This window comes from Spodoptera frugiperda, chromosome 16, assembly GCF_023101765.2.
Source record: "Spodoptera frugiperda isolate SF20-4 chromosome 16, AGI-APGP_CSIRO_Sfru_2.0, whole genome shotgun sequence".
Taxonomy (NCBI): Eukaryota; Metazoa; Arthropoda; class Insecta; order Lepidoptera; family Noctuidae; genus Spodoptera; species Spodoptera frugiperda.
In genome coordinates this window covers 5,540,430-5,560,667 of record NC_064227.1, presented here as the reverse complement: position 1 = coordinate 5,560,667, position 20,238 = coordinate 5,540,430, and the positions used below count along the sequence as shown (strand labels likewise).

Sequence of the window (20,238 nt, the reverse complement as noted above, 5' to 3'; positions counted from 1 at the left end):
ATGCACCCACGACACAGAAAACAATCCTATTAAGAGGCAACGTTTTTATAAAATAAGAATCATTTCGGATGAAGAGCATGAAGTAATATGGTATGAATATTTTGTCCAATCCAGAAATCAAACTCATAAACACACATGGTGACGTCACAGGGTCTGTTGCTTTCACTTTAAGAGTATCAGAAAACTTCACCAAAGAGCCACTATTAATTCTCATTCCCTATTATTTATGCTACACAATAAAATAGCCAAGATTTCCTTCTACTCGACTGATATGTTGACTCTATGTATCTTGAGTAAACACAGCATCACGAGAAAGTGTCTGCCTAAGATAAAATTCCTTATTATAATGTTTACTTTGCCATGTCGGGGTATTTTCGCGGAAACTAATGCCTAAAATCGCAAACTTGTAACTAAAAATAGTATAAGTATTTGCATTTCCTAATTCTGTATAACTGTTATCTTTTGTATAAATAATGATAATAAATGAATGTTGAAAACATCTGCAACTATTCGGTTAATTTGTTACTAAAAAGAAAATTATGTTGCTCTAGGTACACTATGATTTTCTCCTGTAGTTGTATAACATGCATTTACAAACATACAATCACACTCAGAACAACACTTAAACAAAACCTAAATTTTAACCTTCTCTATAATCTACTACAATCACCTAAACATAATCTAAAACCAACTCTATCTTCAATACACTAAAGTCGAAATTTCTTTACACTTCATACAAACAATAAAGTACATGATTTATTCAATACATTATTTACCTGTATTATTTAATAACTGATGGTTGTGTAGAGATTCATTGTGCGACGAGGACGTAGATATGTTGGTGACGGAGCCACTCACTGAACAACTGCACACCTGGAAAAGAGGAGAGGATAATTATTATTACTTCTGGATGTACAATTTTAATTTTAAGTGAAGGTAAAAGGAACGGTTGTGTTTTTAAACGGTTTTGTTTAGCTTGACCTGTTTGTTTGTTTGGGTCAAATTTAGTAATTGGAATTTCTCCCCCTTCTTGACGACAGATCAATCTGATTTTTGGTACAAATTGCAACGATAACTAGTATACACCAACACATCGACACAACTATCGCTACACAATATCCCTGTGTGGGTATTCCGTAGTAATGTGCATAAAAACGTTTGTCCAATACGCACACATTGGTATATACTACAAATTATTGTGTCGGTATACGTATTTTTATAATTTAATAGATGGGTAAGGTTAAAAATATTTACAATTGATGATATGATTCAACATTTTCACTAAACTAGACGTAGTGCTCGTGGACGAGTGGTATAACGAGCTTACTCTAATCGTCTCCCTCTACGCCGATGTGGGTTCGAAACCAGCAAAACGTATTTTTTAGATGTATTTTATTTCGTTGTTTGTCTTTGTTAAGTTTATTTTTGTTTTCTGTATAATAAAATCAGACTATAAAAGAAGCATTTAAGTCGGTAAATAAAACGATATCTATTTTTATTACATATAATTTATTTTTATAGAAATAAAGTATAAATATTGGATATAAATCAAATAAAAAATGTTATTAATTGTTTTCATAAACAATTTTTTGTTAATTAATGATTATTACAAAAAAATATATTATTATATAATAATGTTTATAATTAATTAAATAATAATAAATTAAATTTTAATATTCTTTATTACTTATTATTAAATAATAAGAAATATTATATATTTTTTTAATATTATAATTTAAAAAAAGGATTAAAAAATAAAATTATTATAAAAAAATATTTAAAACATTTTTCCAAATTTCCGCTCCACGCCAATATTGTTATTTGTTGAAATTAGTAAATTTTTGTTATTAGAATTCTCCATTATGTGTTTTAAGGCGGTTGCTATAAGATTCAATATTGAGTGGGCAATATGTTACGATTAATACAAACAAGTTTTTAACATTATAACATTTCAAATCATACTGTAAGTTGGTTAAGGATAAGCGTAAATATAATGCTTCTAACAAGTTGAACAGCTGTTACATAAGTTATTAAAAAATGAGAAGTGAAGTGAATCAACATGTTGAATAGAAAGAAATTATGACAATTTCTAACCGCATAACAATAACATCACTTCACCGTATTTTCTAGACTGCATTTTAATATTATTTTAAAAATATAAACATTGTAGTTAATTTGGACAATATATAATTTGGCTGATGGCTCAGTAACTGATTCAGAAATCGATATAAGTCAGCGCTGACCCAAAAAAAATTACAATACAAATGAATTTGAACTTTATGCTGCTAGCATGAAATGAAGTCTTTACATCGGTAAATATAACCACATTATTAGCCCAATCAAAATTTATAAAATTTCTGGCAAAATTTTATCGTGTGGATAATATCTTTTTGGCTGGCTTCCTGCACCTTAAACCAGAATGCAGGTGCCTCCTTATTGTTTGTGTGAAGACATCGAGTGCCGTTGCTGTAGTGCGCGTTGAAAAAGGGATCAGCCTTATGCCTGGCTACGATGTCGTAGTGCCGAGCTGACGAATTTGCCTTCGGCTTCGGCCCAGCTTGGCAATTTTCAATATCACCAGTCTCCGTATATCTGCGCACCCATAACTGCACGGACTTACACTATTAAAAAAAATATATATTATTTAAAATACCACGAAACACTATAAAGTTACTTATCAATAGGAATAAAATATAACTACAAGTAGCTTTAGTTGTAAACACAATTTTACAATATTTTATAATCAACATATATATAGGTTTACACAGTAATAAAATGCTACTAAAATCCTTAAATTACAACAGGATTAATAAAAAATTATCCATTATAAGGATATTTAAGAAAATATTATTATTAGTATCCTATTAATATAAATTAAAATAGATAATCTATTTTAATTTATTAAACAATAATTAAATAATTATTTATTCTTAATAATAAATTCATCAATAATAATAAAAAAGTATTCATTATTCAAATATTAATATTCATTAATTTTTTTATGTTATTATTTTATTATATTTATAAAACATAAAATAATAACATTATTTTATTATATTTAAAAATATAGAGAACTTTAAATAAATAAGTGAAAATAATTAATTCAATCAATTACCTAGAATATCAACATAATAATTATCTTATTTACTCACCGATATCGTTAAGCGCCTTTCTATTTCACTAAAGAAAAGATCTATCTAAAACAAAAGATCTATCTTTTGTTCGTGCAAAATAATTACTTCTGCCTTTTTCAAATTTGTGAAGTGTTGAGACATGTTGAGCTTTACACACGAATTATGTAGCAATAAACTATGAAAATGAAATGCTCATAAATTGACAACTAAGAATATAATTTTATTTTGTAAGTTGGGTGATTTGGAAAATATTTAAAGAATTGACGGTAGTTACTTTATAAACGGGCTAAATAAAATGACCCGAGAGTTCCGTGGTCGCCACAAACATTACAAATTTAATACTCAAGTATCGAATGATTAGAAATTTAGAATTAGATGTTGTTTAAAAATATTTGGTAAACACTACAAAAAGAACTCGTTGTTGCTGGGTTCGATCCTGCGACACTTTGTCTGAAGACTCAAAGCGTTAACCATTACGCCAAACGTGCAATTAATAAGAGTTTCGAAATATTGTAATGGATTCAATAACATAAATATACGACGAGAAGATTCCTTTAGATATATTTGTATGGGTATAATTTGTGTAGCTCGATCGTTCGTTGTTCGATTTATTAAATGTTTGTTAAGTATTATTTTTATCTCTACCCTTGTTTTTATTCATAAAATCTTTTACGAAATTCTTACATATACCGACACAATAATTTATAGTATATACCAATGTGTGCGTAATGAACAAACGTTTTTATGCACATTACTACGGAATACCCACACAGGGATATTGTGTAGCGATAGTTGTGTCGATGTGTTGGTGTATACTAGTTATCGTTGCAATTTGTACACTCTTATTCTTGATGACCATCCACATTAAATTGTTAAATATAAAAAAATGTTTATTTATTACTTGTTCTTAATTGAGAATGTATTCATTGATGTATCCTATCCGGTGTGATAAAAGGATCTCCATTTTCTTTTTAGATAGTGTCTTGGTATTTTTTTATAAACCAGCTTGCACAATTTAAGCAGATTAACTGCTAAAATTTTGTTTCAGGATATTTTGTTTCGTCGAAAGACTAATATTTGATATTGGTTTAGTATTTCGGGTTAAAATGAATGTAGAGCGTGGCAGATTGTAAAATCACTGTGTAAAGTACAATGACCTCACTAAATAACAGTTTAATTACACCACTTTTTATTTAAGAATTTAACCTAAGAGCATCTAGTTACGAATTAAAACATTTGCTGACTGCAACCCGGTAATACAATAATAAATAACTTAGACCCAAATTCTATGACCAATAGGAATCCAGAACAAAACGTATATTATTATTTTTTTATATATTTGATGGGTCGACTCTTGGCCGCTATCTTGCCTGGTGGTAACCTACGATGGAATCTATTCACTCGGGCCATGAAGACCCCAGGTTATACCCATCAGATATTTATTATCAGTTTTTCATTGGTCTAAAAGTTTGGGTCATAGTTACCAACGTCTAAAAACCCGATCTTACACTAAACTAAAATCATTTTTTTCAAAATTATTTACAATACAACACAGCAGAACACAAACAAACAAAAAATACACACACTTTGTAATTTCCAGTAAACCGCCACAATTTTAGTTTCTTAACTTTTTTCAAAATAACATTTTTATTCTTCACTACACTCCGAACAATATCTCTATTCTTTGATTTGTCCATTTTTGTTTATTTAATAACTTTTTAATGCAACTTGACGTCGTTTCACGTCGACGTCAGACTGTATAATGATAATATAATAATGTAACTTGATAATTAGCTGGGCAAAGTTGTCTTATGACATTATCAGTGACATGATAAAAAATGTATTTGATAATCGTGATATGGATATTATGAATGAAGTTTTTGCAAACATAATTAGGTACTTAGTTTACATAGTAACGGAAGTATTGAGATGGGTATGAGATAAAGTAACTCTTTATATTTAACTAGAATTTGTTTAAAAAAACAGAAGTCTTAATTTAAATATTTGCATAGTAACAAGTTCCTTGAAGAAATTATTTTCGCGGAACTATTTTTTTATTGTTTATGTAATTAAATAAATGTATTGTTGTCATGATGATACGATTCCTCGAAAGGAGGTATGCAGAATGGGATTGGATTTATTTAAGTTCTATACCTTAGATTAGACATAATTATTATTACACTGTTAGAGCCTGTCAAAAGACAGAAGAAATGTTTATCTTGACAGGAATTTGAATTCCAGAATCGACAACTCTACATCACGGTAAAAGGAATTGAATATATTAAAATAAGTCATCATCATCTGTCTATAAATGGCCACTGCTGACTAAAATGAGTGATGAAATGTTAATATTATTTAACTCACAAAATACCTGGCGCTTGATACGAGATTATCTTATCATAGAAATATGTCGCTAAATATTTTATGCATATAGTAATGTATTGATATTTTTAGGCTGACGTCATTGTCAAAATATGTGCTATGCTACAATCCCGGATTCAAAGGGGATGAACAATCAAATCTATTGGACAAATCAAAGGATATCTTTATTTAAAATCAATTAATTAAAATGAATCATAGCGTAATCATATTATCTACATGATTTAAAAACAGATAGTGACTATTTCAGCATGATTTACCGCCGAAATTGCCGTTTTGACAGCTGTCAGTTTAATGTGACAGATGTCAGCGTCAAAATGACAGCTGTCAACCAACGCATTTTTAATATTGTAGATTATTTATAATTTCGTGTGTGTTCTGCTGTTATGAATATAAAGTATGCTACCGAACCCCTATCTACATGGTTAGTCCAAATCACCTGAGACCAAGATTTAAAGGAAATCAAACCTTAACCAGTGGCATTAAAGCTTAATGTTACTATAGTTGTATTATTTACCGCCTACATAAAGTGCATAAGTGCAATATACAAGTGCCCAAATAGCATCCTTATCTACCAGCCTTAAGAGTGATGTTAGTGTAGCAAATAGTATGTAGTTGTGCTTACCCCACTGTCAGCATCTCCGCGGTGTAGGGGTGGCATGTCAGCTGCTATCATGTGGATCTGATGGGCTGACTGCTGGACTCTTGCCACCATAGCTTCCACCTCGCTTTGAGGGTCGCAGACCATGTGATTGCTGGAAATTAGATGAATATAAATTATATGACTGTTAAGTAAAATGCTGTATTATTTAAATCAAGTTTTGGAGTATAGTTATTGCTTCGAATGATTGGTTAAATAAATGTTGAGTACCAAAAGACTTTGTTTCACAATTTTTTCACCTTACGGCTGAAACGTCAACTTCCTAGGAACACTTCCCGGAACAAACAAAATATTTTTAAGTACCAAAAACTCCAAAACCTAGCATGATAACCCCCATAACAATGGCTGCCAAAATGATATACTAAAAAACGGACATAAACCTACTTCACACTACAGCGAACATGTATGATGAAATAAATAAACCTTTAACTTGACTTCATCGCCATTTATTCACAAACCACAAACTAAAAAACTACCTAAACCCTTACCAACATAAATATTAACAAACAAGTAATCGAATCCCTGAAAAACCCAATCATGGTCCTTTGGGACTCAAGTCACCTTACAACACATCTTGCAATATTTCACCAAAAGGACCAAAAAGGTCTTACTGCAAAATTGGACTTTATACCTTACGAAATAGAGTTCAAATTTCCATGTTCAGTGTTGTGAGAGTTAAATTATTTAAATATGCGCGCTACTTTCAGGCCGTAAAGATAACGGGCGTCGCCTGATTATAAATTAAGAGAGCAACCTCTGTTAAAGATTATTTGTATTTTAGTATTCATGGTGAGAACTTGTAACAAAATGATTCGTGGTTACCGTTTTTTATGTAATGTTATTTACATTTTATTTGTAAGTCTTAAATAAGGTCTTGACACAGTGGTTGTAAGTGTGACAATGTCCGTAGACGTTTGATAGAAAGTATTGTTGAGTTTTTTGGTTTTGATATTTTCTAATGGAATGGTATAGAGTCTGGTATCCTTTTCATACAGGTGGAGCTCCTTTTTTGTGGGAAACACATATTAACAAAGACTTTCAAATTGTTCACTACCTCTTACAAATTGTAGAAACGTGGCAAATTAGCCATAATGCTATTACCAGACTGTTTCAGGCAGTTTATATTTTTAAATGCCCAATAATCCCACCCATTTCTGCTTAAGCATGGGTACCTTTACCTTCATGACAGACGAACATGTTTTTGACAACATAAAGCCACATATATGTTTCCTTACCTCATATCAATGTCGTGTCGTTCTCGTAACGACATGGACCGCATGGGCCTGGTCAGTGCTAGGGACTTCTCCACCCCACCAGGACTCTTCTGTAGTAGCGTATTTGCGTATATATCTGTACCTAAAATCATAATAGAGTCAGGATTAAAGCAAGAAGAAAATTTTGTTTTGTAGTCGAAAACTGTTGTGAGTTTTTCATGTTTCGTAATTTCTAAGGGTCCAATATCCAGTTACAGCCCTTGCATGGGACTGATATGAAAACTAATACATATCATCGCATATTAAACAATTGTTAGACATAATAAAAATGCAGCCAAAATACTTTTTTTTTCACACAATACTTTTACATAGTTAGTTTAAAATTGTTAATAATTCTTAAGATAAAATAAGACACACGTACCATTGACTAGTTGCCCATGTTCGGGCCCATCCTGCAGCCTCCTCGCGTTCGAGTCAGCGGCCTTAGCCATAGCTGTGATGGCACTAAACTTCTTCAACAGCTGTCGTCTCCTAAACGCCCTCTGGATGGTCACCGCAGCCCTCCTTGCTCTCAACCCTCCGTACCTCCGTTCTAGGATCTCCGTTTGTTTGTCCAGAAGGTCTTGGGACATTTCATAACGGCTGGAAGGTGATTTTGTTAATGAATTTGGGGTTTAAGGGGATGGTAAAATGAACATCTTTGGTAAGCTGTGTCGTGTGTGGTCGGCTTAGTGCTGTATTGGATTTTGTGTCAGGGACAGCAGTGAGAAAGATGGTATGTATCTTTGTTTGGTATATGTGATAGTACAATTTGAAGTTACGCAAAAGATGATTTGTTGGCTCTGCTTTGAAATACAGAAGAAAGTGATTTTAAATTATACTGTTTTGTGATAAGTACGATTCAATCTTGCAAATGCTGTTTAAGACCTTTGGCTTTCTCTTATGCATTTTGAGGAAGGTCATATATAAGGGATTTCCTTCAAATTAAAACCTCGCGTGCCTTCATGAAATAAGACTTAGTTATGAGTGTCTGCGGTAATAGCATTATTTATGCACTTTCCACTATCATTAGGGAAACGTAATTCTTAGCAAATCCTAATTATAATTTCTAATTTGATTATAGTGTAATAAGCATTTGAAAGGTATGGAAGACCAATTATCTAAATGAATATTGTGATTAGGTAAACAAAGAAGGGTCTGATGGACTAAAATGATCGATGACTATAAAAGAGAGGCTTTGTTTTTATAATTTTGATATGGAAAAGCAAGATACAGGTTTGTGTGTATGGCGGGTGTTTTAACAATTTGATGTTCATTTTACCAATAAATGTACAGGGATGAAATTAGAAGGTTAGTGCTCATTCAAATGATAGGTTTTTGAAGAGGATTGTTTAATTTAAGTCAGATTAATTGATTAAATTATTTGATGAGAGTAAGATTCTTATAGTTCGTTTATAGTAATAAGACATATTTTATTAAAACCTGCATTCTAGTTAAAGTTGTAGTACTTAACTGCATTATTCACAAAAATACGTTAACCTTACTAGCGAAATGTTTTGTCAAATTCTTTTTTAATGAAGAAGACAAAACATTCCATAGCAAAAATTGGTTTAATATCTTTATGAATAAGATTGAAATTTTACTGAAGGATCTATTTACTTCGGTTCGTGTAATAGTGAGAACTAATGATATATTGCCAAAATCTAATAGACAGTAAATTGTCGTTGCAAGAAAGTTTTTCATAGCGCAATGAATGATTTCAATACTAGAAGAGGATTTCAAATTACATGTGAGTTTTTTAGTAAAAGATACATGCTGTTAACTTTTGAAGACTTAGTTAAAAAATTTAACTGGTTTTCAATCAAATTAGGTCCACTTTAATTGCATGTTTGGATGTCATTAGTAATTGTTCTTAATGACTTCAATTTATGGTTTTCTTTAATAGATAATAATAATAATTTGGCTGTCGATGTAAAAACTTCGAATATTAGACATATTTTTTTTCTAAACTAAAAACAATACCAAGTAAGGCTTCTCTTACTCTCATACTTCTTTTACGTCGAAAGTAATTTCTTTACTTATAATAGGCTCAAAAGAAAGTTAATAAAGCTTCTTCAATGAAAATCGTCACAATGATCTAGCAAAAATTGCAAACATAAATGCTGACATTGCTTCTGATGACGTAATTTACATTTTCGACGTTATCGTCTGACCTTGAATTAGTTACAAAGATTACAATATTTCCGATGCAATTATCACAAACATATTTATGTACCAACTAATTACTTTTTCATTGTCATTTAAAATTATACAAGTTATATCATGTTATAACACGTTGGATTTTCTTAAAAGAATAGTATAAAATTATCATTGTTCAATAATATTGAAAACAAGAGACAGGAATCTAACTAATGTAGTCTGTACTCCAGTCTTTAGACGGTCAGTCCTTTAGAGGAAAAGGACGTGTTTCCTAAAAAATGCTTAGAAATAAAGACCCATGCGAAAAAGTGGACCAGACCTTATAACTATTAAAATTCATGCCTTGATTTTAACAGGTGATTTGCGAAGTATTAAATTACTTATGATTTTGATACAAATTACATTTACACAAGGATATGTCCATATTAAAATCGTGAAAAATCCAGAATACACCGGAAAACACCAGATAATTTCGTACCGAAGGACCAATAAGGACCATTTTGTTATCGTCTGGCTTTGAAATTACTGATTGTGGATGCAAATGACAGCTGCAAGGGTAAATTAAATGTCAATCACTGATAAATATTGCAAAGATTGTGTGAATTAAATAGATTAGATTGCATAATATTGAGGTGTGGTAGTTATAGCGTTTTATAGAATTTTACCATTTTGATCGAGTTAGTTGAAACAAAGACTATTTTTTATTATGTGATAAGTCATTTTGATTTGGCAAATACAATTTAAATATAGACATAGCCGATTTCTGTAATTTGTATCAGCAGTGATTAGAATTCGATCTTTCATTTTATTTGAAAGAATAGGAAGTTTTATTTTCGAGTTTAGATAGGAGTTAAGTGTTATCTAAGTGTTAAGGGCACACAATACACATTCCTGAGGTTCACGACATACCCTCTAGTCAATTTACCCCTTTTTTGGGGTAAAGTGGGATCTTTTTGGGTGATCCCCGTCGAACCCATGCCCATGATGGACACATCTGTGCCTCGCCTATGGAAGGAATTAAAAAGTAAAGAAAACATAATACACATGTTAGTAAGACAATATCCCCCAACACATTTCCCATAAGACCATATAACCCAAACATTTATTTACAGACAAGACAACATTAAACATATACAATACATAAATTAATCACCAATGAATCTACACCCATTCCCATACATTTATATTGCAAATAAAATATACAAATGTGTCCCAATAGCTATGCACAGAAATGGTAATACTGCTGTGTTTGCATTCCACTGACCTGTTTGTATGAACTGCGTGTCCAAAGCCCTCTGGTGGGGCGGCGATGTACAGCGGTGGCGCCGGCTCGGCTGCGCCCACGCACAGCCCTGCCCCCGTGGACGCGTTCGACGCCGACGAGCATGACGAGTTCGAGTGGTTTAGAGCTGGAATTGCATTATATGGTATTCGTTGCTGGTACTTGCATGTACTTGTTGTCATATGAGAGGAATGTAGGCTATAATATTCAGTTGATATTTATTTACGTTTGAGATTGAAATTCAAGGAACATAGAGCTGTCTCGCCTATAGGGGTCGCCAAAAACGTGTTTAGATAGGTATTACAACATGCATCAAAGGCTTTTTCATATGCAATTGAAGTATGCTGTTTGAAACTCCTCAGCAAAAGTTCATTAATAAAATTACTATCACAAAAATGTTCTATTCTATTGACTGCTATCTTCCTTGACTAAAGACCAAAGTCTGTACTCACCAGGTAAGGGTCGATGAACAGCAGTGACATATCTGTTGCCCTCCATGTATCCTCGATCGGGTTCTGCAGTGTGGGCATGATGGGCGTGGATAGAATGCTGGTGGGTATAGAATCCGTCGGGGGGATGCAGAGCCACCCCACCCGTCCCTTCTTCTTCGTCTACCTTCTGAGAGAAGCTGTGGACAAGGAAAAGAGATGGTTAGAGAAGTTTAAGCAAAAAATTATGTTTTTGTACCAAAGGACCAATTTCTGAGGATATAGGTATATTTAATTTTATTAAATTTGGTTTTCTAGCTGTTTGGTTTGATAGAGAAATTTTACATACAGGTTTTAAGAACATCACGCTTAAACATTTAGGAATAGACTATGGCCACATGGCAGTAGTTTCATAGAAGACTCCGTATTTTTATACACTTAGTCTTTTGTATCATTAATCTGTCTTAGCACGTTCTAAATAAAATAGAATCCGAGTTTAAAGATTTCAGTTTCAAGTATCAAAGGTGCCTAGAAATTTTCCTCTTTCGCAACAAGCCCTTTGTAACTGGCACTTGTAAATATTTCCACTATCTCAGTTAAATATTTGCTTACTTGGACGTTTTTGGGACGCTTTTGCAACTGCTAGGAAATAGGGCAACATTACAGAGTGAAAGAGATAGAACGCTTAGCTGTCTCGCTTGAGGGAATGTTTTCGTTTTGAAATAGATTCTTTGGGAATGATGATGTGATTCCTAGTGTTATATGGTCTTTTCTAGCTTTTGGATGTAGGTATGCTAATTGACGTTATTTTAGAAATAACTTTTTATTTGCTTAACGAAGAAGTAAAGGTCATTTAATATGTGCATTAAATGACACTCACGTTTTACCAGTTATCGAGTCTCATGGCTCTCATCCAATAGGGGCCAATATATGAGCCTATTATATCTTATTAAATCGCATTTAGTATCAAGCAAAAACTTTTGCAGCGCACCTAACTATCATCAACTTTTTAATTCAATGGCCACTAAGCATTATGAAAATAACCTAGAAAAATACTTAGACCACGAAAGAAAAAACAAAACTTAAAGGAGATTAATGTTGAAACTTTATAATTTGAGTTAAAAAGCAACTGCAGTGTTCATACTAGGAGTATAATGAAAGTTAGCACTTACGGCAAGCGATTGTTTTAACTACGATATTTAACAGTTTGCTTACCGCTTAGTTAGTTACTAGTTAAAGTACTGCGGAGGTAAGAGCGAATGTTTGTTTGGGAAATTGTTTATTTTGTAAGATAAGTAGTTGTGGACAGTCTACTCATACAGCTATACAAAACCAGTTTATCATGGTCTCGCTTTGTATGATCTTTCAACACATTTAATGGTCAGTTTATATTGGTTTTTCATATGTTTATGTGTAGCTGTTTGTTTGATACTGTAACGGTTAAGTATGAAACTATATTTTCTTACTACCTGTATACTTTCCGAAGGGCCTTCACTAAGTACCAATTCTATATGCACATAACATGCAATTGACGTAATTCCAGGTTTTAAGTTACCGTTAAGAGTTTTTTAAAAGAAAAGTCTAACAATAGTAAAGATAGATTTGGCATTATTCTAATTTATACGCTTCCGGTACAACTATTATAAAGCAATGGGTACAGCTTCTTCTCCTTAAATATTTTATTATTACTGAAAGTTCCTACTCCTTATTGTGAACGAATGATATATATATAAGTGTGATGTGATATAATATAAAATTAATTAACACCGGATACAGCAACAATTACGTTAAATATTTGTATAGTACGATTATTACACAAAAATAAAAACAGAGATAAAAATTCTTATCTTTGGATAAGTAAGGAATTTGCATGGAATCCATCTGATACATGTGCTTAATAGATTAAATAACTTCGATTAACAGTGTTAATGCATTATTTTTATAATTATTTATACTTATTAGATAGTAATAGTGTTTGAGATAATCAACTAATGACTTTTGTGACGCAGTGCTGATGTAAAATCGGCATCGCAATTAATTGTAGATAATATACTTAGGTACGTCTTTTTTCTAGATTTATCTAATGGTCATTAATTTAATCTAGTTTTGGATCAACTCTTCGTCCGTTAACCCCTTAATATTATCTACTTTATTAACGGAACAATTTAATATCTGACCCTTTTTTCAGATTTGGGGATCGAAGGACCACCATAGGAGCCATCATAGGACCACATAAGAATGCAGACTAATAAGTAACACGGCATATATTTATTCCTTTAGAAAACTAAGGCACTTATCAAAATACCACTGAACTTGAAATTTTAGTCGCACAATGAGTAGCTACTTGTTACTGTTTTATCAATTCCAAATTCCGGTAAACGTAACGCAAAAATACGCTTTCTAATTGCAGATATCAGTTATGTCGAGCAGAACCTAATTACATATTAAAATGCCTGATAAAAACAGGTTCCGATTAGTTTTAAGTTACAAACGTTTAATTGGCAAAAGTCTTTTCGATTTCCTGTCAATTTGACTTTAAATTGGTGTTTATTTGTTGTTAGACTTTAAACATGGTGTAAAACAGGAGAATCTGGAAATTTTATGGACTTATATCCAAATTGAAAATTTTAGTTCTGCGTTACATGAACAGGGACCTCTTACAGTCAGTAAGAGTCTGACAGACCCCTTAGTCCAGCCATGAGGTACAACTAAAAAGAAGCCCAAGCCAGTTTAAATAGGAACATAGAAAAACCAGGAACTATAGACAATAATCGTGTCTCTTTATTTAGAACTTGGGTACGTCAATCATAGGTTGTCACGAAGTCGGAGAAAGTACGAAAAACACCACAATTTAGTATAGTTAGACATCTATAAAGTTTGCTGCATAACTAAATAATAGCTATTTGAGACTCGTGCCTAGAAAACGGAAAATGTGCAAGTTATAGTAATTGTGAAACTATCGAATTGTTATAAATTCGACGCCTGTGGCTGTAAAAGCGTGTTTATGGCAGCATAATTATTTATGAACATTGCTGTATTGTTTTAAAGAGAATAAATAACATATGAAAACTAGGTACATTGAACAATTAAACATGTTGTTTATAGTCAATAACTATAACTATGCGAAAATATGTACTTTTTGTTAAACACATAAAACTGAAATAACAGGTCATAGTAGAAAGAAAATGTAATTAAAACTAAATTAGTTTTTGCTCAACATGTCAAAGTCTAGATTGAACAACGTAACATGAAATACAAAGGACCAAAAACTCGATGCTCAAAAGACCAATTTCAAAATAAATTTGTAACTAAAATTCTAAATAGGAACAGTCGGTAGCACGTCAAGCTATCCTCTTTGTTAATATTATTCAACAGATTTTAATCTTTAATGTCTTGTAACAAAGTCGAAAATCTGTTTTAGCTTCCAGATAGCTTAATGTGCAGTATGAAAACAAAGACGCAGTTTGTGTACTTGTTAACTAGCGTTCGTTAGTAAATAATTTCACATATTAACTCGGATACCTGATACACATCTTTATTAATGAATGCATATCGGAAATACTGATGCTGTAAAGTTGTTTAACCAGTTTTATAATAGAAATAAGACCCTTTTGTTATATACTTCTGTTCTGGAAGAATATACTATCAAGTCTGTACAAGAAAACAGAAGACATTTTATATGCTTGTCTGGCTACTACGTGAAAATTCTGTAGTTTTATAAGGACACGATCATAAAATTCTTTTGAAATAAACGACATCCAATAATAAAATCCAGAATTCGAACAAAACATCCACATTTTAGTTGTAGTGCTACTAAAACATAGCTCTTTATAACCTCAAAACAATGTTTATTGTCCAGAGAAAAGCGTCCATAAACGCGTTCATATTATTCTTCCGCAGTTACTTTAGAAAAAAATATTTGTCCGATGCTCGTTCCACCCGATAAAGCTGTCAAGCGTCTGTTATAAAAACACTTAGAGGCGAGAGGTGGTCCTCATTCAGGGCTTGAGGACCAGAACGTCTATTCAAAGAACCAAAAGGACCAATATTTTGATTGGCTATTTTTAGAGACATTACCGGGATTGGGTTGTTATTTTTTTTAAGAAATCTGGAGTATGATGGTTTTTGAAGTTTTCTGCGTGAAAATGGGACGTGACATAGGGGTAAAATGAGCGCATATTCATTCAAAATAGTGAGTCGTAACCATAATTGCCGAACAAACGGTCTTTGTAGTACAGATTCGATATTCGGATATTAAACACCGGAGTTCTTAGAAAATATAACTATAACAATTGAACAATAGCTCTCATACTCAATTTTCAAACGTATTACTAGCCACAAAAGCGATTACTAGATTATCGAGGTTATCTCAACTGAAATACAAATAAACTCAGTATTACAAGATACGAAAGTAATCTAAAACGCTTGGAGCAGTAATAGTGGTGTGGCAGTTTCCCACAGATGCTGCGAAACTGAAACCACTCACGTAGAGATGTGCCAATTTCCTGGTAAACGAGGCGATTCGGATCCGACTAGGTATCGAGAGATTTTCAATTCGATATGTTTGATTATGGAGATTAAAGTGTTAGTTAATGTTTTTTTATAAATATTAAAATGGGAACCTTAACGTAGCGATTGTGAGGTAGGTACTTAGTATATTGAGTATTCCAATATGGAAGAACAAATTGTAATAGAACTAGAAATAGTTTAAATTCAAGCAACATTCCCCAATGTAAACGAAATAAACACTCGATATGAAATGTAGAGGAAACGCTATTGGAAGTTCTACCGCAGTAAATAAATATGAGAAAATTGGAAATCCTAGGAAATGCTGCTCTTGGATAACGGTTTGTAGAAGTATTTTATTTGTATGTTGTTATCATACTGATACTGAAATTATCTTCTAAATGTCATGTAGGTACATTACTTTAATTATTTTTATACAAGTATCCGAGTAAATATGTTTTCGTGCGACAGCAAACAACTCCTCAATTGTAAGAAAAATCTCGTAGAATCAACAACCATTTATCATTTACCAAGAAATATGCTCTTTGCCATTGTAAAAATCAACAAACAATTGTTTCGTTCTACACGTAAACGAACAAACGTCAGCGTCAATATTTTATAAATATTTAACCTCTTATTACTTCCATTACTTGGGTACGAAGCTTGCTCGATCGTGTTTAGGAAAATAAGCACCCAATTTATAAACAGATTTTGACAAACAACTCCAATTCTGAGCATCTTAAAACACTTAAATGGCGAAATTACTGGGGGCTTAGATACGGACGATTCTTAAGTCTAAGGCTTAAAAATTCGCTCCAAAAGTCAGCTTTAAACCATCAGAACGACGTTTACGATGGTTTTTACAATAAAAACGAAGTGCTTCCTAAAGATTTGCCATTCAATGACGACCGGCACAATGTTAAGAGTCGTATTTTTTTATTGTACGTTTAATTTTCGTGATAAAGCTTGCCAATTAGTCCGTTAGGCTCTTGACTCTGGCGCCCCGCCAAGTATTGTGGAACTATCCCTGAAGTAACTTACAACAGAGCTTACGAAGATTTTATGTCAGCAACATGCGTGCCATCTTAATAAATGCGCGCTCGACGCTTTCCGCGAGATATTTTTGTGCAAGTCAGAAGAAAAAAACGTGAGGATTATAAAATGAGACTGCTATTCTTAGAAACAAAGAAGAAAACGCTTTAACTTACAAATTACACAAGTCATTAGCGAGAAAACTGAGTCCCCGAAACAACAATTTTTCAAACTACCAACTAGCTGAACTGCGGGAGCACTAAGTGTTTCAAGTGCAGTTTATTTGTCAAATGGAGCGCGACATTCCCCCATTGTCATCGAGAGGGAGCCGGGGGGAGTTGGGAGTTCCTCTATTCAGTTGCACCGACTTGATTAATACGCCTGAATGCGCGCGCTCGTTGCAAAAACGACCCAGTTTCTGGGCCCAGCGAAAAATTGTAGGTTATTAGACTGGGCAATGCCTATGCCTGCGAGAGGCCGAGATTGCGCGGTTTTAAAAACAAAATGGGGGTTGTTGCTTTCATCATCCGCCTTTTAACGGAGCACAATACACCGAGTGTGAATTTTAAATCCTCAGTAATTGTTTTCGCTGTCTAAACAGTCATTTGCATTTTTTGTGTATTCATATTTATTGAGTTTGCCATTTTTTAATAGGATTTTGATGTATCGTTGTGACATATTGTTGAAGTTTATTGGACAATATTGTTAATAAGCTGATCAATATTTATTAGGAGACCTTGAAAATGATTTGTATGTAAATTACGTTGTACATGACAATACTTTAAACATTACATCATAATAATGATCCAAGCATTCAATACCTACACTAAGTTGAATAAGTACTAAAAAAACTCAACCATAAAAAAACGAACTTTATAGAATTTTCTTCAGCTGCTACAATAAATCGGTAAAGTTTCGCGTGAAAACGTGGAATTTTAAAACTAGCAATGTCCGTTGGCTCACGTCCAGGCTGTTGGCCAAACTAAGCCTTTCTCTGAAACCGTCGGATTTGTCAAAGTGGATTTACAACACTAGATCAAGACTGCATGCGCCCGATCTAGGTCATGTTAGAGCTGTGAATGACAGGCGATTTCAGTGGACTAAGCAAGAATGTTTCTGTTAGAACAATATTTTTGAAATCCTTCCTGATTTTGTAATAACACGTTCAGCTACTGATGCCAAGTTTGTCTTAAATATTACACAAGGAAACTGGCTGTTTGCGCGGCGATCAAAGTTATTGCTTTAAGATTATTCTAAGGATGTATTTCGTATGGCTGGAAGCCAAGTTCTGATTCGAAATGTTGCTTGAATTCGTTAGTATAGGAAGGGTTATTAACCACCAGGGATGTGCCATGTAGCTATATTACGAAGAAGTAATAGCTTTCTAAGCTATGAAACTATGTGACCGTTTCCATCGATACTAAGCTATGTAGCTGTCCGAGGAAGATGCGCAGCTCGAGTATGCGATGCATCGATAGTAGGGAAGCCATCCATAGCACACATCCATAGCACGTATCTTTTCATATAAAAAACATAGCTTAGTCGGTTCCATCAGTGATAAGCTATTTGGAATCAATGAATATGATTGGTGGAAGCTAACCACATCCACAGCAACGTAGCATAGCACATTTCTAGTGGAAACGCACACTTAGGTTTGCGTGCAATAAAAGATATACTTACTTCACAACATTTTTATGTTAACTTTTTTATCATAATCGTTTTATAAATAAGTGCAGTTATATCATCTGCAGTGAATTACGATAGTGCACTTATCTCTACAGCGTACAAGTACATAATGCATTCTCTAGCGCCAAGATATGAGTACTTCACCGCCATTTTAAAATGAAATCTCACATTTCTTTTAATGGATGGCGAGAAATGCTGAAACATTTTAATTTCACAAAGGTTTTGTGATAATTACGTTTCAAACAGGACTTTTAGGAGTCAGAAAGGAATGGGTGGATCATGAGATATTATTGCGTAATACATTTTTAAGCTTTTGCCTTTGAAGTTTATATAATTTTTATAGAGGGATGTTTCAGAACTATGTGTGCCTATGTCTTTATAGTAAGTATGTATATGTTAGTAATTTAGTGGTAACAGATTTTTATGGAATAGTGGGCAAACAAGCATACGGGTCTCCTAATGGTAAGCGATCAGCGCCGCCCATGAACATCCGCAACACCAAAGGAGACACAGTTGCGTTGCCGGCCTTTTTAAAATGAGTACGCTCTTTTCTCGAAGGTTCGAAAGTCATATCTATCGGTTCGGACATACCCCTGACAGTTATAACAGACGTGTGTTTTATAAAATTGACAAATTAATAGTAGATCAAATGTAATAATAACAATTCTTATCATTAAACCAATACTTAAACATAAATCTACCAGCTTATAATACTTTATTTGTTTTGCAAATAAAGTTATAAAAACATTCCTCAGACATAAAAACAAGGTAATTGCAATTTCATTTCCTTTGACGTATTTCTAGCCAAGTTTTGAGGACTTGGGCGGGGTTTAATTAAAGTTAAGGTAGAAAGAAGGTGGTAGCGTGTAGCTGGTTAAAGGGATCCCAAAGTTGGTCTTAAACTTTGAGGACCCCGAGAGTTTTCGAATTTTATTCAAGTAATTGTGTCTCATGGAAATTTTCGTACGGTATGTTGATTATACTAATTGCGAAATGGTGGGTGGAATTTTAATTCATTGAAGATACGTTTATTTGTTGGTTATTAGAGATAACTTGTTTTAGGTTGATTTCATGATCATCATCATCAGCCGAGAGACGTCCACTGCTGAACAAAGGCCCTTTTAAGTTGATTTGGGCCTGTTGAATTGAAAGAGTTTAGGCGTCCTATAAGCATAAATCTTAACACTGATAACATGTACTTTTTAACTTTAAAATCAAGAGTGTTAAGGAACTGTGCCTACTTAGAATACTTTACTATCTACGGCTAGATCTTATACTTATGTGCCTAACCACTAAGCTAACCTAACCGAGAGCCTTTACAAAATGTACAGATATTGAGAATACACCTAAAGATTTTATGAGGTAACCGACATGGCTTTAACATGCAAAACCTTTTTAAATAGGTACGTAGGAACAATGTTACTCCAAGGTTCTACCACATTTTTGTAACACATTATTTAGCTACCTTTATTTATTAAATATGGGTAGGAAAGGTTTATTCTCTAAGGATCGGCGTAGCGTTTACACCTACGTTATGACGAATTAAATGGTTGATAGAATTGAGATCAGATTTATTAGACCGTTAACAATACCCCAACCCTGTTAATGCTAACTAGGATAAACAACAAACTATCTACTAAATTCTATATTTATGTATCGTATCCTCACGCGTTTTTATCCCCGAAGTGGTAGGTAGAGGTGCACATTACGGCACGTT

The 20,238-nt window shown here is 33.1% G+C and overlaps 1 protein-coding gene across 1 annotated transcript in view; it reads right to left on the bottom strand.

Annotated features, from left to right (window-relative positions):
• Positions 1–20,238, bottom strand: part of LOC118280576 (IQ motif and SEC7 domain-containing protein 1) — an 85,474-nt gene that overhangs the window by 8,315 nt on the left and 56,921 nt on the right. The window contains exons 2-7 of the mRNA XM_050699532.1: positions 11,322–11,497; positions 10,852–10,996; positions 7,810–8,030; positions 7,410–7,530; positions 6,139–6,268; positions 777–873 (exon numbers count right to left, since the gene is read on the bottom strand). Coding sequence (XP_050555489.1) covers positions 777–873; positions 6,139–6,268; positions 7,410–7,530; positions 7,810–8,030; positions 10,852–10,996; positions 11,322–11,497 — 890 coding nt within the window. The remainder of the gene's footprint in view (positions 1–776; positions 874–6,138; positions 6,269–7,409; positions 7,531–7,809; positions 8,031–10,851; positions 10,997–11,321; positions 11,498–20,238) is intronic.